This window comes from Rhinolophus sinicus, linkage group LG01, assembly GCF_036562045.2.
Source record: "Rhinolophus sinicus isolate RSC01 linkage group LG01, ASM3656204v1, whole genome shotgun sequence".
Taxonomy (NCBI): Eukaryota; Metazoa; Chordata; class Mammalia; order Chiroptera; family Rhinolophidae; genus Rhinolophus; species Rhinolophus sinicus.
The window spans coordinates 187,457,137-187,482,105 of NC_133751.1; the positions used below are offsets into that span (position 1 = coordinate 187,457,137).

The 24,969-nt window shown below is 33.2% G+C and overlaps 1 protein-coding gene across 7 annotated transcripts in view; it reads right to left on the reverse strand.

The window, feature by feature from the left end:
* Window positions 1–24,969, reverse strand: part of ERBB4 (erb-b2 receptor tyrosine kinase 4) — a 1,035,063-nt gene that overhangs the window by 180,556 nt on the left and 829,538 nt on the right. For all 7 annotated transcript variants that reach the window (XM_074312694.1, XM_074312715.1, XM_019727015.2 and 4 more), the window contains one exon: window positions 23,008–23,106. In XM_074312694.1, coding sequence (XP_074168795.1) covers window positions 23,008–23,106 — 99 coding nt within the window. The remainder of the gene's footprint in view (window positions 1–23,007; window positions 23,107–24,969) is intronic.

The following is a 24,969-nucleotide window of genomic DNA, read 5'->3' on the forward strand; positions in this document are numbered from 1 at the left end:
TTTCTCCATGTTGGCATGAGTAGTGAGGGGAATCCTGTCTAGTGTTCAGCAGGGATTGTAACTGGCAAGGTGACTTTAACAGAAAGTCAAGCATCACTGGGTAAAAAACAAAGCAATGATGGACTGGATGGTAGTGGTAAGAAAGTAGGTGAAGAAGTTGAAGTTATGGATGCTGGGACATGAAAATAAGGCAGGCTGTGGCAGCTAAGAGAATTAAAGAAGAGGGAAGACTTAGGGGCTCTGAGTTAGAGAAATAAAATATTTAATGAAGTGTGGGAGTAAGATAAAGGTTAGAAAATGTCATTGTGGTCAAAAACTGGAAGTCTAGAGTTTGATTTCTCAGAAGTAGTAGAACAGTTTTTATTAAATACAAAATTTCTTACCTAAGGATATGCAAAGTGCAATGAGTTCACCGTCCCCTAAGCCAAGCCAAACCAAATCCAAATAAGCTCAAATCTTAGTTCTTTGCATCTCCCTAAAGTTGCAATATTTATTAAGCTTTCTATTCCCTGAAGAAGGGAATAGAAAATACAGTACTTTACATGACTCCATCTTGCAATCTTCTAAGTATATTCACTTCCACATCACATACAGAGTTAGTTATGTTAAGTTGGATCTGTGCCTTCAGTCATACAGAGATATTTAGCACTTGACTGCCTGGTTGCATAGCCAATGTTGCCCAGACAGGTTTACTTGTTGATAGACGGTGAGGCAAGAGGACCACTGTCCAGACTCCCCTTCAAGAAAGACTGGTTGCCCCAGCATCTGAGAGTGCTGCTGGCAGACTGTCTTCTGCCAACCCACCCTTCAGAGATTTCCTTCAGCTGCATAAAATCTCTTCATGCAAGTCTATGCTGCTTCCCAGGGTGAGGTACACCTAATGAATGCTGGATGCCAACTCAGGCCAACTTGGATGGGTCATTTTAGCTCCAGAGTTGCCAATGGTGTCAGACAAAGTTGTTTTAGGCTTGAATCACAGCCTGACTCCTCTCTGTCCATTCCTGCGTCCTCCCCCAACTCCCCAGCTATTGAGCCCAAGGAGACTTCTGAAGAACATTTTGCATAACTAAATTCCATCTCTGAGTATCCTTCCTGGGGAGTACAACCTGTAACATAAACCATTTGAAAATAAACTATGCAATTGTTCTACTTTAGCAGAATTTTTGTAGACTTCTCAGAAAGAGCTATGACATCAAATATGAAATGCATACCGATATAGCTGAGAAATTTCGTTTATTCATATTTACTACTTGGGTCCTCCTTTATGCCAGGAACTAAAGTCATGACCAACAGACATGAAACCTTACATCAGAAATTTACTGTATTTATAGAAATGGCTAAAGACATGTAAAAGTGAAAATAATTATAATTTAGGTAAAGGGTTTTGTTGTTTTAAATTTATGGGTAAATTACTGGGAAAAAAAGAGCTTTCGATTTTTGCATAATCTCAAGCTTCATGAAGTGACTGAAAGTAAAAACAATACAAGACTGAAATACTATAGATATTATGAAGAACGTGGAAGTCATATAATCTGCTTAAACACACCCAATTTATAAAGCCTTTATGCCAACCAAGTTGCAGTCCTTCTTATGGTCTTTTTGAGGAGAATTTCTTTTTTTTCTTTATATATACCCAGGAAGTAGTTTAAGTTACAGCCTGAGGGCATTTAGCTCATCATAAATTTGTCTAAGAATAAAACTAATTCAAATAAAGTAGGCATTTAAAAAGCATAATATCTTTTCTGGTACAACTTTTCATAAAAGAAGGTCATATCTGCCTTAAAGTTATCAGCAATTGGCTCTCCTAGAAAAGACAAATGACTTGAATCTGCATTATGAGAGAAACTGTGATGGCTGCTAAAGATTAGTTAGTAAAACCATCTTAAAGTGTAAAAGATAAGATTACTGACAAGTCCAAGACTGTAAACTAAATAAACAGATATATTAGAAAGAAGAAAGTCACTAAACTGATAGAAAGGAGAAGATAATAAAAGAAAAATACTAAATGGCAATAGAAAAAAATATACAATTGAGATATCACAGCAGTAGAGTACCTTGGAAACCTTGATCTATAGCAAGAACAGAAAATACAAATCTAAAACATTAAGAATAAGAAAAGAGATCAAAAAGTATAAGAGACATAGAAACAAGAAGAAAATATAGTTACTAGAAAGATTTATAGTAATATTAGGAAAACACTACTATTGTTTAACCTTTTTTTTTCTAAAAGCTCCAGATGATGCTACAAGAGAAGAAAAACATATAAGGGATTTAAATAGTAGGAAATAAGAAATAAAACTAACATTAGTCATATATGTGACTTTTTCAATCAAGAAAATAAATATTAGAACAGATTTGATATAATATAAATATGCAAAATCAGAAATGTTCATTTGTGTCAACATTATCAAATTGAAAATATAAATGATGAATAATATTCTAATTACAATAGGGATAAAAACTACAAAATACCTAGATGTAACTACTGTAAGAAAAACACAATCATATTTTACGAAAATTATACAGCGAAAGTATAGCTGAATGAGAAATTTCAATATTGGAAAGATTCAACTTCCCCAAAATTAAATTATATCTATAATTCAATATTAAATAAGATATCACTTGGGGAAGGATGAGATATTAATATAGCAATTAAAAATTTCACCAGTGGGGTGTTGGGGGGAAGGTCTTTACCCTTTGACTGGCAATGAGAACTATGACAGTATGTTTGCTATATCAAATATCTAAATGTACAATAAAGGGAAAGTAAGTGAAATGTTGTTTCATTTCATTTCCTCAAGTGTAGGAATAGACAGGTCAACAGACTAGAACAGAGGTTTCAAAATAATATAAACATATGCTGGCAATTTAATGACTTGGCTAATATATTTATTATTATTTTTTTCTTTCTTAAAAAAAAGTGACATAAATGGAAACATTTATATTAACTCCCACTTTTCTCAACGTTTCAAGTGGTGCCGATATATAATCTGTAGAACCTCCTAATAAATCTCTATATCCTCTTCTCTTTTTTAACACCCTGAAGCTCCTGGGAGCCTCCTTCCTACCTCTAAAGAGATTTCTCTGGGTTGTAGTTATTCAATCTTGGTCTTCTGACGTTTGTTTTTTGTCTCTGAGCTATCACCTCTTGAAATGTCCTTTCCTCTACACATGCAGTATTTAGAGAATGCAGCTCTTTATTCATTTGAATAAGTTGAAAGATATTCCAACTTTTTAGGATTAAACTCCCATGTTTTATTACATTATTGTCTATGGCATCTGATTAAGGCATGGTGCTTGTCAAATCAATCAAGATTAAAAAAAAAGTTTCAAAGATGTATATCACATTCTTGATAGTAAACTCTGAATTTAGAATGTTTATCATTTTTACTAATTTTCTGCATTTTTATGAATACTTATTTTGTTTATAATCATATTATGAAATAAATGATTTATTTGTATAGAATCTGTTAATATTATTTTTCAATACCCATATATACAACTATTTGATAGAATAATGTTTTCCTTTCTTGAAACACAGTTGTGCATCAAGTAATATTTGAGGGTTAGAGAATATCTGTAATATATCAAAATGGTAATTCAAAGAAAGATTATGATGAACTATGGTTAAATTCTCATTTTCAAGGGAAATTGACTATATTACATAATAGTTCAGAAAAAATCCACAATTAAAATTTATCTTTCACATATTCATTTTCATTAAAACTATATCAGTTAAAATCTAAATTATCAAAATGGTAAAAAGACTAAGTCATTGTTTTACAAATAATCATTAAGTTTTTAGTTTTTGAACTTTAATGTCCTAGTATAACTATCACTTAAAAAATGATCAGTTGCTAGCTTAATTTCATTAATGAATTTTACAATTCAGAGTCCACCTTTTTAGGACTCAATGGGATTTATCCAAACAGGAAGTTTATATCTTGTCATAATGTTATTGTTTGATGAGAAGATATTATATTTATTTCATTGATGTTAGAGCATAATCAGAATATTATAAAAACAGGGAAAAGGATAATTCAACCAAAGTAGCATTATGTTTAGGGGATTCCAGGCACAGTAGAGATTGGGGAAGAGGAGTTTTACAAAAAAAAAACAAAAAAAACAAAAAAAAAACACACACAAAAACGTTTTGTAGGTCAACATAGTGAACAAAACCACTTGCAATTATCTCCAAAAATGTACAGCCAGGTATACAATTTTGCCACAGACATTGGCAGATCCTCTCTGAAAAAATAAATGGCTCCATAATGAGTAACTCCAACACATGGTCATCTCCCCGCTCAGAGTAAAACTAGAAACTCCTACATTGAAATCTTAAACCTGAATGCAATGGTAGATATTAGGGATGGGGGCCTTTGGTAGGTGGGTGATTAGGTCATGAGGGCAGAGCTCTGATGACTGGGATTAGAGACCTTGTAAGAGACTTTGAAGAGCTCCCCATGTGAGTGAATAACAAGAAAATAGCTGTCTATGAACCAGGAATCAGGCCCTCACCAGGCAACAAATCTGCCAGTGCCTTGATCTGGGACTTTTCAGCCTCTGCAACTGTGGGGAATAAATTGTGGATGTTTATAAGCAACTCTAGTCTATGATATTCTCTTATAACAGCTCAAATGGATTAAGCACCAGATATTTATAGAAAACCTTTTGTTCTAAAACCAGAGATCATTCAAACAGAAAGAAAAGAAGAACCCAGGAGGAAGAACAATTCAGGAAACAGAAGGAAACATTAAAATGTATTAATATCCTAAGACAGATGAAAAAAAACGTATTTTATTGCTCCCTCTACAAAGAACAGGATGTTTTAAAAACAAAAGAAAAACAAGCAAACAAACAAAAAAACAACAACAAAAAAGCTAATGATAGGAGAAACAAACATTGTGTGGGATTAAAAGTACAATATGTAATTTAAAAAATACTTGGAAGAAAAAGAGTCAAATAAATCTTCAGAAAAATAAGAAAAATATGCAAACCTGGAAAATTTGAGAAAAAAATTGAAAATTTGAGAAAAAAATTGAAAATTAGAGAATCATCCAAAAGATTCAGTAACTGACTAATAAGAAGACAAGAAAAGACAAAACACAAACGAAAAAACAAGATCTTTTAAATGATGCCATGGGCAAAAACAATTTCCAAACTGATAAATATCAGTTTCTAGATCCAAGGGGTCCTGCAAGAGCTCAGCACAATAAATGAAAAAGAAAAAGTCTCAAGATTTATCACTTGAAAATTTGGAAACAGCAGAAAAAATAGTCAAATATTATCAAGGTAAACAAGGAATTAGGAATCAGAATGGCATTGGACTTCAAAACAGCAACATTTGAATCAGAAAAAGAATGGAGAAATGTTTGAAAAATATTAATGAAAAGTATGATCAACAGAATTTCATAGTCAGGCAAATTATCAATCAAAAGGAGAGGTAGAAAAAGTATTTTTAAATGTGCCAATTCTAAAACAAAACAAAACAAAAAAACAAACCTTACCATCCTACCATGCACTATTTTTCTAGAAGCTGTAAGTGTAAAGATATTGCGTCAATTATCAATTTATTGCCTCTCATCTACAAATGCACCTTTCAATGTATTCTCTATGATTAATAACTGAATTTTTGAAAGTATTTCTCCCATAAAGTGAGCATGATGTTTAGGTTTCTAGAGGAACATTGCAAAAGGAACAGGTTTCCTGGAATTTCTGGCACATGTTAGGAGGGGTGGGTGTGCAGGAGTTGGTGTACGTGAGTGGACGTCAGTAGCATGGATGTGAGGACATTAATAGAGCCTGCCCAGGCCATGGGCCCAGGATTAAATCGGTCCTCCATGACTTTGAAGCCTTGGGTGTGGTAACAACTTTTCCATTACCCCCTGGACGTGAAGACCAGAGTCCCGCATTGATTGCCTGCTCTGCAGGGTCCTTGTCTGTGCAGAAGCCAGCAGTCTCTCAGCAAGCACCCATATGGCCTGCACCCAATGGCCTGCTTGGACTCCATTGTCAAGCCCCACTCAGCCTGCATGCAGCCATCTGTCAGTACTCCTTCAGCACACAGCTGCCTGCATCACACACAGACCAGTCATTCCTTCTGCAAATTTTTCCTCAGCCCCTGCACACATGCAGACTCTCAGTTCAAGTCCACCCATGCCACAAGTTCCTAATCACCTGCTCCCCAGCCTGCCCTCCCGAGTATGTCTAACAATGCTTGAATCCCTAATGACTCTAGACCAGCTCCAGTCTCTAAACCAGGGAACTTCTCTGCTATCCAGTGACCAAACCACATCTTCTGAAAAAAAGTCTGAATCCCTCCTTGTTTATCTTTCCTTGGGTACTCTCTCTCACCCTGAAGGTACAGTATAGACTTTCCTTATATCTTATAGTTACTCTTTTTGTCATAGTTAATAATTCTTTATAAGAAATACTAAAATGAAATGCTAAACCAAGAAGGAGGAAGATATGGTATCAAGGAGCTGAAGAATCGAACTAAGCGAGGAAGAAAAGGGAGATTCAAGATGATGAGGAAGGGAGGGAGCAGGACTATAGCTGGGTTTTTGACCTGGACACTCCCAGTCCAGATAAGAATATAAGACTGGAATTCTTAAGGGAGGTAAGAAAGGAAAGAAAAAAGAAACTGATAGACTTCTGACCTTGTGGAAAATAAAGTTATTTTCTTAACTTTAGAAAGAACTAGATGTAGGGTTATAGGATGCTTAGAAAAAAAAAAAAATATTTCTTAGTGAAATGATTATCAGCTGTGAGCAAAACCTTTATAGTAATAATTCTGAAAAAAACAGCCCTAAATGATTAATATAATTTGAAATGGTGATATAAATCGGATTTAGGAAATATGAGAGAAAAAAAGCATCTGAGAATGCTAAATCTTCATTTTCCATATTAGAAAGTCAATAGATTATATCTAAAATCGATACATCAAAAAATGGCAATATAAGCTTATTTTTTAAAACGTGGAGGCAAATTCCAGGAGAAACAGCTAATAAAATCATCTCTGGAAAGCAAGCTCCAGAGGGGCAAGTCAGTAGAGCAAGCGGCTATTTATTTATTTATTTATTTATTTATTTATTTATGTATTTATTTTTTATAAGCTTGTAGTGCTATGTACCTTATAAATATATTGGGTGAATATATATTAATATTTGTATACTTGTATATTTATATGTATTTTTATCTATGCATGCTACTTTGATTAAAACATTGAGGAAAAAAATCCCATTAGAACTTTCCATTGCAGAAATAAAAGTGAATAATAACTACAACAACAATAGAAAGGAAAAAAAAAAATGGAAGAAAAGAAAAAAAATAGAAACATGAGACTATGCAGTTTGAAATAAAAAATGTCTTCTGATTGACCCGAAACTGTAAACTTTTTAGCAATCACCTATTAGGTTGCCTCTCTAGCTAAACCCCTCCCCTTTATGAATCTTTGTGTTTATTCATTGCACATGGTAAAATCTCTGGGCCATCCGCAGGCCTTTTGGACAAAAGGACTCTATCCTCTCATTGGAATTCAAGAATACGTGTGCTCCTCAAACAGGTTAATCTTATTCCTAAAACATGCTCTCTGGACCAGGTGCTGGGGGGCCACTTCACACAAGCTCTAATGTAGAAGTTGAGACCAAGGAGGTCTCTGGATCCTTAAAGTCTTGAATGTCCTTGTTCTAGGTCATTCCTAAGGCATGGCTGCATTCCTGCTATTTGGCTTCCATCAGATTGCCATTATTGTTCAAGGAGCCGTATTTAATGTACTTTTTTAATTGAACTATTACAGAGCCCTACATTTATAAAGAAACTCTTTGTCATTTCTCAAAGTGTTGGTTTATAACATTTTATGTTTTCTCCTTTGACAAATTATAGATTGAGTCTCATAGTCTAATACATAGGGCAATTGATGTTGCAGTGGCAAATTAAAAATGCCAGTTATCAGGGATGAAATGGAAATACATGATTACTCCCAGTAAGGTGTTATATAGAAATCCACACCCTGAGAGAAAGAAAAATGATTTGAGAGTCAGCGTATATGCTCATAGCGGGTCATGGCTTTCTCTAAATCTTAATTGAGCTTCTACCTGTTTTGATTTGTGTATTTGTTTGTTTCATTTGACTCTTTAAGTGGTGAAACTGATTTTGTTCTTACTTACAAGTATATTTTACTCTGAAATTATGCCACTGTTTCCTGTCAAACACCGACATGTTCCCAAATGTAAGCACTTTTGAGAAGGAGAAATACAAATGATAAATATCACTTAGTAGGCTGCCAAGGCCCCTTGTCCCTGAATACTTTATGCTCCAATGCTGATTTGTAAGTCAAATAGTTCAGGTGTATGCTAGTGTTCCCACTCAGCCTTATCAACTTTGTAGCACAAAGAGACCTTGTAGTGTAATATCTCATCACCAAAAGGACAGTTAGATAACATAGGATCATGCTTCAAAAATGGTTTAGCTGCCAAATACATATTTTAAAGCAGCCTGCTTGGTTGACTTAAAAATATCAGAACTGTCTTTCATCAAGTCCTTGATTGGCTGACTGTTAACCTTGAACTAACAGTGGCCTGTTTGGAATGCATTTCCTTTAAGACGCTGAAAATAATATCTTGTGTTATTAACAGAGATTCCTTAAAACCTTCATTTACCATCCACATAATAAGAATTTGACATATACCTTACCCTTTAGAAATTGAAACATCATTGTATCTATTTGAATTGCTAATGGGAAAAGGAGATAGTAGAGAAAATTCTTAAATAATATGGAAGTTCTTAAGCATAGGCTTTCATTTTCTTATTATGAAAAATTGGCATTGATTATGCAATTATCTGTGCTAAAGTATGCTTTAAAAGTGGATGGTTTTTATTACTTTATTACCATGATAAATGGAAGGCAACTTACTCAACATACCTGGATCACAGTTAACCAATTTTTATATAAATTGTTTCTTTTTTGCTTTCCTATTATTGTTTTAAGAAGTTCAAGCTAATCAAAGTCTAAATCTAAAAGAAAGAAAATAATTTATTGATTAAAAATGGGCAATGCCACAAGTCTTGTAATGAGATAAATATTAAATTTACTGGAAAAATATTCTGTACTTCATCTTCATTCATACTAGGAAATGTATTGTTCTACCAACAGAAAGAAGACTATTGAAGGATGCCTGGAGATGGTGTTCTTTTCAGACTTACTTTGAATTTCATGTGGGCCTGATATCAGGGAAATGGTCCATCTCACTGCAACATATGCCCAGTAGTTCTAACTACCTGAAGTCAACCGGTCTTGGTACATATCCTAGAATTGATTTCCTCTTAAGAGAACTGCAGTCATTAGAACTGATTTCATTATTCCCAGTTCAAAAGTGTGACATCCTGAAGGCAATACCACTCAAAACATTCAAAATATATATAGGTTATATACCTATTATAACCTGTTACTTCACACGATTTCATAGCAAATGGATATTTTCATACTAATAACTTAATTTATTATTATCTTTATTAAAACCGTCAGCATCATAAAAACACTATTGTATATCTACATCATGCTTTATAGATGATAAAATATAATTTTTAGCATCCTCAGCAACACTTGATCAGTCATCCTTTATTATTTTGTTTTGCAAAAACTGAGAGATTAGCTCGGCTGCCCACTTGGCTTCCAATGTGTAGGAAGTAGAACCAGAATTTAGACCAAGATATTCTAAACTAAGACTCTAAATTCAGTATTTCCTCTACTTAAGACATCTCTTAATCAGTAGTTACAAAATTCTCATTAAAATATTAAAATGACTAACTAAAATTGCTCTCTTAAAAAAATCTTAATGAAGTAACCTATAAGTTTAAATTGGATCATTTTAGAAGCAGATGGTGGTATGTTCCTCTGGACAACAGAAGAACATTACATTGATTACAGTTCTGTTTACTTCGGGAGCAGTGGAAAGACTATGCCTTATTAGGAAAGTTCTTTAATTTAGTTTTGGTTAGAAAACTCTGCCAACACAAGTATATGCAAACTGTTTGTGAATATGTTAACATACATTTGTAAATAGGAATGCTACTTATTTAACAGTTACAATGTCCCTGAAATACTTAAGAACAGATTTACTGGGAAAAAAAAAAAGAGCACTAAAGAGAAATGCAGATATTCTCAGATAACACAATGTAACTGAGGAGGAAAAAAAAGAATGCTGCTTTGAAACAGCACTATTTTTTCCCCCCATTGGCAGTTACTTTCAATGACAGATTACCAAGCACAAGAGTTGATTCATCTTTAATGAACCTGTTGATATTATTCATGGCTCTCAAAAATATAAAATTAAACTAAAAATACTGTCACCAAAAATAGTTGAGCATTTTGTGTTTTTAAGTGAAATAAAGGAGAGTCTTTTCAACATATGTTTATACCTATAACCCAATAGTAAAGATGATTTACAGTATTCTTTTGTGTGAGCATTTATGATCAGAAATTCTTAGTAAGTTTACCCCATAAGTAATAATTACATTAAAATTGAAACTAACAATTTCTTGCTTTTAAATAAAATAGAAATATAATATTTATACATATATTTTTAAGTAAACCTCTTTGAAATGAGAAATTTCAGCATTTAAAATAAGGAGTGATGTGCCAATATCTGAGAACTGTATTAAACTTCAATATCAGACTTTGAGGAAGTTAGTTTTAAATAAGTGATATGGAAATATTCATATATTAATTTATCCTTTCCTTACTTAAAAGATATTCCAAGAAATAAACAAAAACTACACATATGAGAGGGTTAAGATATATATACAAATGTGTGTATGCATGTGTAACGTGTGTGTATATACACACACATTACACACATATGTATATGTATATACACACATATATGGCAAAAATAATTTGAGAATAGACAAACTGAAACAAGATCAATGTATTATATACAATGCATGTATTTTAGATAAATGTATCCAAATAAGTTGGAAGGACAAATAATTTTGGTATTCCTACATTCGTGAAGAATTTAAAAGATCACTAAATCCATCATTAATGGTATTTTCTTCTACTAATATACTATCATACTTTCTCTATTCAAACCTCATGAAATGTTTTGTTTTGTTATTGATTTAATACGTTACTAGACAAATATCACTAAGGTTAAGGCTATGGCATGCTCGTTATCTTTATAATTCTTAGAGTACGTAGATAGCATGGGATTTCCCACATAGTAAGCACCCCATAAAAGTCTAATGAAAAATAAATGAAGTAAATATATTTTTCCATACTTCCAAACTAAAAACAAATATTTATTGAAAATATTTATTACTACTCATATCTGGATAACGTGGGAGTTACAATGTGTGAAGTAGCTATTAACCAAAAGACACTGACAACCCTGTTAGGCATGCAAAAATAAAACACAGGTATTAGGTGTTATGCCTTAGTTCATGCATTATAAATTTAGTAGAAAATAAGAGAAAAAGAGAGTGATGTAGATTGAAATTCATTCTTTTAAAAATCAACATTACATGAAAAACTAGAGACTATTACATTTTAAAGCATTTCTCTGCAAAAGAATAAAATAATTTTTCATTAGTGAAAATACAGTAATACTTTCATTAAGCAAATGAGTGTTCCACACTTTGAAATTAATTTGTTTTTCATTTTAAAGAAACTTGGCTCATTGCCTTAATCACAAGAAGAAAAACATTTTCTGGCTTTATAATCAAACGTCTTGTGTTTGCAGTCCTCCCAAAAAGCTTACACATGTTTCCTACGGTTAATTTTCTACATGTTTGCTAGAGCTGACGATTTTTAATTTACTGGTCAGATTCACCTATTATTTGTATGAATTATACCAAACACATTCCTGATTCACTAAAATTTCTTTGTAGGAAATTACAGTGAATATGGCTAAAATTAAGTGGGTCCTAGATCTTAATTATAAATAGTCAAAAAAAGAAAGAAAGAAAGAAAGAAATAACTGGCTCCCTTGGCTATTTTCTTACCAGGAAACAAATGAAAAAGGGAAATTTATTTCTGACGATAAATCCCCAACGTCTCATTTTCATTTTCCCCAAGTTAACTTTCTCACCTAGCTAAGCAGCATTTCCTCCTATTATTAGCTGCTAGTCCAATATCAGCTGACCAGTATCCATCATACTCCTTGCTTCAATGAGCTTAGGGACTCCCAAGGAACTCCATGTATGCAGACTTCTGCTTACAGCATCTAATTATTTTCTAACAGATAATGGAGCATTTAGGTTCAGAGAGGTTAGATTAAATTTGTAAGTGGATCAAAACCCTAGATACAATTGCAGTGTCAAAGATCACTATAGAAAACCTTAAGCTTTTTACCTTTGAGATAAGAAGTCCTCACTGATTGCTTATTTTCTGTGACAAACTGGTTTCATAATTTTACTGTCTCAGAGGTGCTCATTCTTATTTCTAATTACAATATGCCAAGCTATACATAAACTTTAAATTACGAGCACCAAAACATGGCTTCTAAGGAACTGCAGGAGCATTTATAAGTGTCCAAAAGAATATCTTGATATGTTTTCTTTACTGGAAAAACAAACAAACAATTGAGCTGTTTATGCAGTATGTATATTACAACTTATTGTTTTAACAGGCTAAAAGAAGTCTAGATCTGGTAATCCTTTTTATCTCAAATGGTGATTATGAGTTTAAAATGTGTATGCAGTACAATGTATCATAATCCTTTTTATGTTTATACTTCAAAGGATTTGCCTGGATTTTTGTCTGGATTGAGTCATACATGCTCAGTTTTTCTCTTGTGAGGATAAGAATGAGTGACATAAAATGTCATATAAAGCAATAATAAATAAGAAAATAATGAGGTCATCAACAGGACTTTGAAGGGCAAGAATACCTCTTGAGCAAAGCTTGAATTCAGTGAATGCAACAGGCCACCTCAGAAACTTAGAAGAAAAAACTCAGAAGAAATAAAACTCTATAAAGGAACTGCCACTTGTTATAAATTGTGGCAACTGTCTCTTCCACAGGTACTATGATATTTTGAAGTGGCAGAGTAATGGTATGGGAAACCGGTAGACTTAGGTGCTGGAGACATTCCTGTTCAAATCCAGGCTCTGTCTTCCCTCACCGGCTTTGAATGAGACAAATTATTTAAATACTATCTGTACGTTTCATTCTCCTCACAAAATATACATGTTAGTACCCATCTTTAGGCCTGGCTTTGCCTGAGTCTAGAAGCAAATAATTATTTCTTTCTTCAATTTATAATTTATAATTTTGACCTTAATTTACATATTCAGTTCTAGAAAATATGTTCTAAAAATACGTCTGCTGGGTATTAGTATTTGATTCATGGTGGAACATGACCAAGAACGACATGCTAGACCAATCCCTTTCACTCTGGTTTTGCTTTGTCATTGAGTTAAAGTTTTTGTCCAAATCCCCCATTGTCCATTGTCCAGATTTGCTCTTACAGTTAAATAAAGGGGAAGGGAAATTTAATGCAAACAAAACAGTACCCAAATTCATCCTTGTGTACACAGTACCTTTATCTAGATGGAAATCACCTTAAGTGTGATCCAGGATTATTGACTCCTTTGCTGAATATGGGGTAAATCTCTAACTGTCTATGTCAAAGGATCCTTTTACTCTGGCTGTTAACAGGAGGATGGTGATGGATGAAATGGAGGTAATGCTGACAGCGTTTCTATTCACAAATTCTTTGATGCTACCAGACGCATTGTCCATTTGTTTAGTTTTGTGCCATCTATGCTTTGAAAATTGCAGACAAAAGCCTGTTACTAATATAGCAGTGGTGTGAGCCAGAATGAGGAATTATTTTGATCATTTTGAGAAAAGTATCATAAGAAAAAGTTTGAGATATACTTGTGAATTAGTCACTTCTGTATTATCATTTCTAGCAATACCAACTATGTGCTCATTGTAATAGATGATTACCCAGTGGTGCAATTAAATTTGCAAAGAAACATTAAAAATTATGATGCAGAAGTATATTTACCATTTATCCATATACCACAGTGGAATGAATATGAGGTGTGATTAAACAATATGGTGAATGTTTAAATTAAAAAGAATATATTACAATAAAAGATACATTGACATCAATCCTCCTCCAAATATTGTTCCCCTCCCCGCCCCCCACTTTGAACGCTTATCCCATCGTTCTTACCACTTTCTGAAGTAGTTCTGGAAGTACTCTTTCATGAATGTCTTTAGTTGTGCTGTTGTGGCTGCCTCAATGTCCTGAATCAATTCAAAATGTTTACCTTTCATGGTCACTTTTACTTTGGGGAAGGGCCAGAGGTCACACGGTGCCAGATCCAGTGAATAAGTTGATGAGGGTACACCATAATGTTTTTATTTGACAGAAATTGCTACACCAGAAGCGATGCATGATTTGGAGCATTATCATGATCGAGGATGATTTACGGCACAATTTAAACCACACCTTCTCTCAATCATAGCTCACACCTGATCGACTGCACCCAACAAGTTGAAACTTATCACACAGTCACTAAGGTTCAATGTGCTGCTTCCCGTATTGAAGACCCTGCCTTTCTGTTGGATGGCACTCGGCAGCAGCATTCACCGTATTTTGTGATCATAACAGAAAGGCTCCATGTCACACATCGCTTCTGGTGCAGCAATTTCTGTCAAATGAAAACATTACTGTTGTCCTCATCCACCTTATTCACTGGATCTGGCACCGTGTGACTTCTGGCTCTTCCCCAAAGTCAAAATGACCATAAAAGGTAAATATTTTGAAACAATTCAGGACACCGAGGCAGCCACAGCAGGACAACTAAAGACACTTACCAAAGAGGATTTTCAGAACTGCTTCAGAAAGTGGTAAGAACAATGGGATAAGTGTGTTTAAAGGGAAGGAAAATATTTTTGAGGGGGATTAATGGCAATGTGTCTTTTACTGTAATCAATTATTTTTAATTTTAACATTCACAGTATTTGTTGATCACACTATACATACATATATATAATTGTAATAGTAATATGGAATAATACATAATATCAATATATATTCACTGCACTATGTAGATATACATGTATATGTGTGTGTGGATACTATTTTAAGTATTATAGCATGCTAAGCCCTCATTTCCTGAACAAAATTACTGCTGTTTAAATAACTAAAATCATTTTATGCCTCATATGCAAACCGGCACTTCATTCAGAAAGCCTCTTCCTCCTGCAGAAAAATGTTTTGTATTCTTAAAGCTATAAACAGAGCATCAACAAAGCCATCTATATTAGGTTTGCTATGTCTAAAATTGCTGATTATCTGGAAATTCTGTGTCCTGGTCTTTGATTGGTCTGTGGTCGAAAACTTTATACCTGAATTTAATGAACAACCTTTATATTTTAAACAGCTCTTCTTACTGATGCAGTCAACTGAGTGGGTTTTTTCTTTTTTTCTTAAACCATCATAATTAGCAAATACCACTCAGAAAATACACATGTTCACCTCCAGCTTTATGGTGACAGAGCTATCCATCCTCTAATGATGTATGAAATTCAACAAACTGCAGAACTGGGAATACCTCGATCATAGAAAACAATGCCTTTAACAGACTACTGATGTCCACTCACCAAATTTAAATATTGATACAGTAGACGATGTGCTCTTGAGAAATATTTCTTCATCCACACAAATTCAAGAAATGCTTTATAAAAACAGAAGCAGTCAGAGAGCTTATCAAGTTACAGCTTGAGTCTTACAGAGAAACTGTTTTGAATTTAGGTAGACTCTTTTAGGTACTTTAAGAGAGAAATTAAGCATGCTAGAATGCAAATCTTATCATGTACTTTGCCTTTTTTGAAAAATTTTGGAACCCCCTAAGACAATATTTAAAGCTCAAATTTTAGGATATCTATAAATTCAGATAACTGTGACTGACAATGATTTGTAATAACTTCAGTCAATTACTTTTACTTATTTATTTTTGCCAAAATCTGTGATAAAATAATTTTTGTTTTTTTTTCCTTTTATATAGGATTTCATCCTTGCATCCCTACTCCTATTGAAATAGAAGTAAACAGACAAACAGGATGGGGGACACACTCTAATAGCAGATTGCCATTGTAGAAGTCACTGCATAAGATTCCCAGAACTCCAGGTCAAGAAGAAGCTAAAAATAAAACATAGCACAATCCTTTCATACATAATGAAAACATTCACAGGGAACCATTCAGAGGGCCCCCACTGGAGAGGTTACTGGCTCCCTGCAGAAATAGAAAGGGTGCAAGGATTTTCCTTCTCAAAGGACTTTCAGAGTATACACTGAGTCCTTTTACCAGAGTTAATATGAAAGGTCTATTCCTCAGTGATATGTTGGTGCTCTGGATTCAAGACAGCTACTAAACTAGTTTGTAAAAATAAATCTGGGATGAGCAATATAAATAGGTAAGGAAAATGATCCAGGTACAATATGCCAAACAAAGATAGGATTCTGAGAGGAAAATGTTACAGAATCAATTAGACGCAATAGAAAAGGCATAAAGAAAAATAAAAGCCTTTTAAATAGAGAAAAAAATCCATTCAGTCAATTCATCAAGTATTTATCATTTCCTAACTATGTGCCTGTATTATTGTGCTTGTCATTGGATATACAGTAGTGCAGTTAACAGACGGTCCCTTCATCAAGGATCCTATAATCTGGAGGTAGAGAGTAAGATTCTACCATAAAAACTAGGACAAATAAATATATAATTACCTATCATGATAGATGCACAAAGGAAAATTTCTGAGCAGTGTTAGTAGGCTGCAATTTTAGGTATAGGCGTCAGGAAAGGGATCTTTGAGGATGTATAATTAAATTGAGAAAACGTTAATAACTAAGAGTTATTAGGTAGAACTAGGGAAGGACACTCCAGGCAAAGGCATGGATTGACTTTCTTGGCTTGGAAGAGGAGTGGAAAGAAATTCAGTGAAGACTGGGAAAGTAACTAGCTGCTCTGAAAGCCAAGGATCTAGCTTTTTACTTTAGTGAAGCTACTGAAAAGTTTTATGCAGACGAATAACAAAATTCAAGCTTTGTACTATAAAGTAGGAAGTTGTTTACTTCTGTGAAGCCACTGAAATGTTTTATTCAGAGAAGTAACAGATTTCAAGTTTTGTATTAAAAATTGGAAGCTAGCTTCATATTCAGAATGAAGACGTTGATGCCTTTAATTGGGATGATGGCAATGGGATATTAAAAAAAAAAAAAAAAAAAAAAAAAAAAAAGGAAGAGTTAGTTCTCCAAGTGTGCTTCCTGGCATAGAATGAAACATTTGCTCTTGAATTGGAAATAGAAATTGGAAGTTTGAAATGGTGTGACATTCAAGGATAAATTTAAATTTTCTGATAGAGACACACAGGGTGGACGGATATACAAATTATTTAAACAGGTACGATTAAATGCAGAAGAGATTTAGAAGAGAAGATGAAGAGGTATATTCTGAATTCATTAAACTTGAGATGCCCCTGAGATTTCAACATGGTGATATCAAGAACGGAGATGAGGTCAGATTCAAAAAATAGACTAGAGATGAAATTTGATAATCTAGTGAGATGATCTAGAAAATGCATAGACTAAAAAGAGATTTAGAACACAACACTGATAAATTTCAATATTTCTGGGATTGCTTACTGCTAGATAATATTGAAAAGCAAGGAAGTTGAAGATTTTTATAAGAATGTGATTATAATGATAGACCATGAATGTAAGTTAGTTGTGGAGGGCTGTGAGAATAGGTGGCAATAGAGGGATAGTGAGAAATAGGAGAGTCAAGGAATGGAAGATATTTAAGAGGGAAAAAATTTTCCTCAAGTGATTACTATAGGAAAACAACTGGATGGGCAGACAATGTGGTTGGAGAATGGGGTATCTGAAGTAGTGATTTCAGATGTGATGCCATTTCTGACTGAGTTCTATACAACTAGTAGGATATGTACAAGGAACTAGTAGGATGTGTACAAGGACCAATGAAATAAAATGTAACAGAAATGATTTACTTCAGTTACTTGGAAAGTTTTCTTTCACTATCCCCTCTTCTTCTTTTAGTAGACCTTTAAAATTCTGTTTCTAATGGAGTTTGTAGATTCTCTTTCTGAAGTCATGATTTCATTTTTAAAAGCAAAGTAACTATCCCAAAATTTTCTTAATTAGTTTACCTATTGTTTTTTTAAAAAATGAAAGGATTGGTTAACTGACTTTTCATGATCATGTCAGCAGCGTAGAATCTTGTGACATCTAAGCCATGGGCCTTAAAAAAATAATTTTACTTTTTTTTTTTCTTTTTCAACCTCTGAAATAGATAAATTGTATCAATGCATGTAAATGAGCAAAATCTATAAGGCCTAAAAATATAATTGGATTAAATTATATGTATTTTTAAAAATCTACCATTAGTATGACAAGGATCCAGCAAAGGGTTACTATTAACTACATGAGACCATATGCATGAAAATGATGTAATGTAAAAGTAATGTTAGAGAACCAAATATCCTTTCAAATTATTTTGTAAGTCTGCTATAATCTGGGAGAAAATATAAAGTCTACCAACAAATTCTATTTGTCTCACCTGACTAACATGACATCAATTAAGTTGAAACAATTCCCCTCAAGACACGATCATAAACTCAGCACAGACAAGAGAAACAAATAAAGACAATTCACATGGAATGTTTTTCAGAAAACAGGAAAATGACAGTAGTATAAGATAAACAAAAAGTCCTATTTTATAGGGTAAGGAAAACAAGTTATTCTTTTTAATAAGAAAATCATCATTTATACAATAAGGTGCAGTGATTTGCAATGCATTTCCTTTCAGTACCTTACTGTGAACTTTGGAGTTGATTTGGTGTGGGAAAGTAAAACAGAAACCAAGAAAATTCAGGTAAGCCCTAAAAAGAACTATTATTCACCAGTCACTGGAATTTAAGATAATTATAGAACTTCTCTGATCCCAAGATGAATTTTTAAGGAAACAAATTAATTAAAAAATTTAAAAACACATGCCCTTCCTAGGCAAATATGATAATGTCAAGTGATAGTGAACTTAAATATCAGGAAAAACAAACAAACAAATAAACAAACAAAAAGCAGAGTGGTGGAAACTCAGAGAAACTTAAGAACCTGCATGACTTGAACAGACCATGGTCTCCAATTCCAGGAATCCTGTTTAATAGACTAAATTTTTAAGTATGTGTTCTGTACCATTTGATGGATAAGAAAAAAAAAAAAGATATAACAAAGCTCCCGCATTTTCCCAATGAACTGGTATTATTTGAAATAAAAACTAGGAGGGGGTATAGATATAGACATTCTTCTCACAAACATGGACCTTTAGAGTTATTTTCTTAATGCTGTTCAATGTGATCTTCCTTTATAGGAATGAGGAAATGTAGTGGTCATTCCCAAGCAGTATGTCATTACTGTCACTATGAATCCATTAGACATACTCAGGTGAGCTCAGTAACAGCCTTGTGACCAAATTCTTCTTCCCTTGCATTCAGAATAGAATTTAATAGAACACATATTGCTTCATATTTCTTTTTGCCTATGGTAAACTTTCTAATATAAAAGTCCTCTCTGCTGTCGGATATCAACAGAAATGTTGGATATAATGAGTTTTGAGTATTAAGTTGCTGCATTTGTCTGATTTATTATAATAACCAGTAAAGCACAGCTATATCTGATAAATCTAGTAGTAGTATTAGTAGTAGTAGTAGTAGTAGTAGTAGTAATTATTGAATCTAGAATATTCTACCCTCAGTGTAAAGTTTGGGGATGGGGGATGTCTAATGCTTAATAAGAATATGTAGTTTCCATTGTCTTCAGAAGCTTTATTTTCTTCTATAAAATGATATAAAATGCATGCACACATATGCATAGAAATACAAATACACACATACACTAGTCTGCAAAAGAGACAGGCGACATGGCTGCAAGTACACCTTATTTGAGTTTGAAAATTATCTTTGGGATGCTCTACATAGTGTGTATCAGCTGACTTCCACCTTCCTTTCTTTGCCTTAACAGCTTTTGCTACTAAAATCCTGTTTTGCCACCCTTGGTGGGCAGGACATGAAGGAGAATAAGTACCCTTCTTTCCCAGTAACCCTCAACCAATGACTGGTAGATGGAGTCCTTCCATCAGCTCCCGTAACTCTTGAGGAGGATAACTCTGATGTGTTTATCCCCTGCTGGCTGCCTGAGTCTGTTCAATGGAAAAAACGTCCAGTCATTCACAATGGCAGCTGGCTTTAGTGGCTCTCCTGTCTCCTCGCCATACTCTCCTACTTATGAGTCTTTCACCTCCAAAATAAACTACTTTCACTGAAATCTTTGTTTCAGGGTCGCCTTCTGCTTCAAGAACAAAGACTAAGACATGCCAAACATAGGACTTTTAACTTAACCCTGGGAATAGTTGCAATTTCAACTCAATCCGTTGGTGAAAATTACAAATAATTTTGCTTACATAAATATGTTTTTTATATTATGGTTTGATATGTTCAAAAATTTATAATGATCTACACACATAACAGATGAGCTGAAAATGTAGGAATGAAAAGTAGGTATAAGTTTGCCTTAAAATTACACCAAGTCACTTAAAATACTCAATTCACCATTAACATTGACAGTTCTACTCTGTTTTAGTCGTTGTACTATCCTAATGTTTTGAAATAACTCATGAAAATAGTAGGAAATATTTTTGCTTGATATTTACTGATGTCTGCCAATAGCAATCCATCAATATGTTAATCTTTTACCATCTATCCACAAGGTACTATAGTCACAGTAAAAATATTTTCCTCATTTTTTTTTAAACTTAAAAAACAAAAACAAAAACAGACTCATTGGAATCCATTGGTCACAATTCATCAATCGTCTAGGAAAATGACTCCTTTCATGGCTCAATCACACACAGCTTCATTTAAAATTCAGCAGAAACCTAAGACTTCAAGCTGCCAGCCCCACTCATGTTTCCATGGGAATAGACCTCAGATCAGGAAGAAAAAATAAAAATAAAAAATAAATGGATGGGGTTAGGGCTTTCAAATAATCATTCAAAATCATGATGAGGTTTTTAGAGCTTCTTTCTTAGGTGATAATTTTGTAGCCTCTTAACCTCTTTTTGCCACTCTGTTTCCATGGAAATATGACGAAAATGGTTGTTCAAATCTCCAGCAGAGATCATTAGCATTCTTGTGAATTTCAGCTTTGGCTACAGTCTATGCTGGGCAAGATCTATTTTCCTATTGGTTTTACATATTAACTTACACTGTTTCTACACATTGTCAATTTCTTTATCGTTTTTACTTGCTTTGAAAACTTTCTTTACAAATTTATACCAAGATCAAATTACTTGTGATACTGAAAAAGGCTTCACTTTTATACTTTGATGTATGTATGATCCAGGACATGTAACTGCAGAGTGTCAGAACTTCTAGACACCTACAGAAGGAAACATTATTTAGTTACTGTACTCAGTGTCTGTTAGCTAGGTGTTGGTAGATATGCAACAAGAGTGGTATCTAACATATCAAGTAACTGGTAAGTCATGGCCTCCAACCAATCAGAACAGCTGGTTTGTCAGATCACTATCAGCCCTATTATATAAAAAACAACAAAAAGTTAAAGTAAAAGTAATCCTATATATGATGGCTAGTATTATGCCCACTTAAAATTTCCAAGGTCACACACTGAACTCCTATAAAACTTACATAAGAGCTTACAAGAGAAACTAGGTAGAAATATATGGCAATCCAGCCTTAAGAAAAATCAAAGCGCATATGCTTGCATCATCTTTCATATGAAAGTCAATTGAAAATCAAAATCATTGTGTTACTAAAATCATTTTTATACTAAAGGAGAGAAATAATATATATGGGTCTTTGATAGAACCCCTGGCAAGATATCTCGTGTTGAATGTAAAAAATAACAGCATGTTACATGTATAGTTTCATCTGGCCTATCTTCTGAAATTTGTTGAACAGCTTAATCCACAATTTTTGCTAAGGGAAATCTTAAAGTTCTAATTGACCTTATATAGTATTTTTATTTTTCAGAGCTCTCTTATTTTATACTTGGAGTTTTTACCTGTAAGATCTTGCCTTCAGAATTTGAATTAAAAAATAAAAAGTAAATTTCAATGGGTAATTATCTGACTTAGGTAGTTTCCTAATTTAAATTTAACAAGGACTAACTACAGAAACTAATCTTGACTGATGCATTCAACTAAATGGATAACAATAATAAAAACAAGCAGTCTGGCATACTTTTCAAACCATCCTCACCAATCCCAAATGGAGTTTGAAGTAGTGGTTGTGCCATTGGCCTCTGAGGGCAGGCCGAATCTGTCCTTCAGATAGTTTATGTAAAGAAAGTTTTACTGGAACCCATTCACATCCATCCCTGTGTTTTGCTTTGCTTTAATTGTCTATGACTGCATATCTAGTAAAAGGATAGGGTTGAGTAGTTGCCACAGAGACCACCTTGCAATTACTAAGCTTGACTAACCTCTCTGGTTTTTTAAGCAAAAGTTTGCTGTCCCCTGCTCAATATTTTATTTATTTCTTTTAATTAAAGTTTTTCTGGGTGCCAGTGGTTAGTAAAGTTACATAGGTTTCAAGTGTACAATTCTGTAATACATCATCTATATATCACACTGTGTGTTCACCACCCAGAGTCAGTTCTCCTTCCATCACCATATATATCTGAGCCCCTTTACCCTCATATACCATCCTCCTCTCCCCTTACCCTCTGGTAACCACTAAACTGTTGTCTTCTATGTCTATGAGTTTTTGTATTTTTTTGCCTTGTTCCTTTGTTGCTTTCAATCAAACCTTTAATTTTAATAAGATTATACCATTTACAGAGAAGAAAGTTTGTAAGTAGTAGACTCTTGTTTTTTTTTTTTTTTAATTCTAAAAGCAGCCTACTAAGAATGGATAAAAATGTGATTGTCTGGGGTCTGTCTATACTTACGTCCATGAACTCCACATTGGCTTTGGGACCAGTTGTTTCATTAAGAATCTTAATCGCCACAGGAATTTTCACTGTTTCTCCTTCAGGTACCCAGATACCCTTTGGGGGAAAAAATTCACATTAAATCTGTACTGAGACATATATAACATTTAGACATATGAAACAAAATTTTATTTAACCACTCAACCTATTCATTTCTGAAAAGAATATTTTAGTTCTGTATTCTTTCATATAATCAACAAACATTTATTATGTCAAGCCCCTGTTGTATGTTACAAGTTACTCTGCAACGTTGTTGTCTGCTTTCATTATCTGAAGATGAATCATATGTGTATTCTGTTTTCAAGGTGTTTACACTATTATAAATTCAATTTGTGTGCATAAGAAAGGCTTTAGAAAGTGAGAAAACATTGAAGTAAGATATAATAATAATAACATTTGATTTGAATGATATCATCAACTTGTCAAGACTTTGAGAAGGCTGTTCTTATTTTTGAACTTCAGTTGTCTCATTTGTGATTTAGAAGTTTGGACTAAGTAATGTTGGAGGTTCTTTGCAACTTTAACGTTATCTAATTCAGAAACTTAAAAGAAAACAATCAAAAAGCATATTTTCATGTTCCTGAAGTTCAGATTGATTTAAGAAATAATTTTCTAAGGTGATTATTTAAGAATTAGTTTTCAAAGGTCAATGCTAAGAAGTATAGAGCACATGTTAATTTGTCTATATTATTAAATAGTGTGTGTATATATCAAAGATTTTTTTTTTATCTCTGAAGTACTATAAATATTTATTTTGGCCATTGCCAGTCTTCCTTTCCTATAGAAATATGATTATAATATCTAAACAGGATCCATGCATTGGGAAAGTATATAGTAGGTAATGTTAAAGTAATGGAGAACATTGTAAGTCAAATAACAACATTTCTGCATAAATAATTCAAACATTTAAATGAGGACAATGATTTTGATAAGATATACAGGGATACATGGATTATACAAGAATATTTGTTCAAGTGTATTGTCCCAAATGAACACAGAAGCAAATATGAGGTTATACAGAAAAAAATTCAAATTCTAATTTATTAACCCTAAAATCAAAAATGTCTTCTTAGGCTAGTTTTAACATTAAAATGAAAGAAAGAGAAAAAAAATAGTATATTGTTCCTAAGCAGAACATTTGTATCCTGTCTTTCTTAATATCAGCTGGTTATAGTCATAAATAAAATATTTTTAAAAAGTGTTTCACTTTGTACTTCTATGCTAAAACATACATATTTGTGTAATATAAGAGGAGACCTAAACACAATAATTATTAAAAAGTCAAAATAATAAAGGAAAAAAAAGGAGGTTAACCTTTAGAAGATGGATTTAAGGATTCCATTCTTCTTAGAATGAATAGGAATATTTATGTGTCAAATCCAAAATAATAAGACAAGTTCCCTGTTGTATAACAATTTTTAAAAAGTATACATGCTTAAATGGGAAAAACAAACAAAAAATAATGCAAAACCCATAGTCTACATTTTCTTACTGATGGTACCTATGGTAGAGAACAGGTTTACCATCAATACTAAAATATTCATAAAGCATTCATTTGGAATAACAATATAAATTAATTGTTAATTAATTTGTATTGCCTTTTAAATAAGTATAGTCATTATTTGTAGGTGCTACCAGGCAAAACTTCAGCTATGCTGATACTCATAATATTGGTTGAAATCTTTTATGTTTAGACACAGCATACTCCAACCAGGAGGAAAAAATTAACCAAATGATTGTCTAAGTCAATTTGCATTTCTGTAGGCAAGAACAATTCTTTATAGTTTAAGACAGTATGGCCTTGTACAAACTAATATGTTAATTAAAACATAGGATCAAGTTTTGTTTAGTTTTATAAGTTTGAAAGAATCAAAATGAAATATATTAACAGTAGATTCTCTAGGTATTCAAACTACCGGT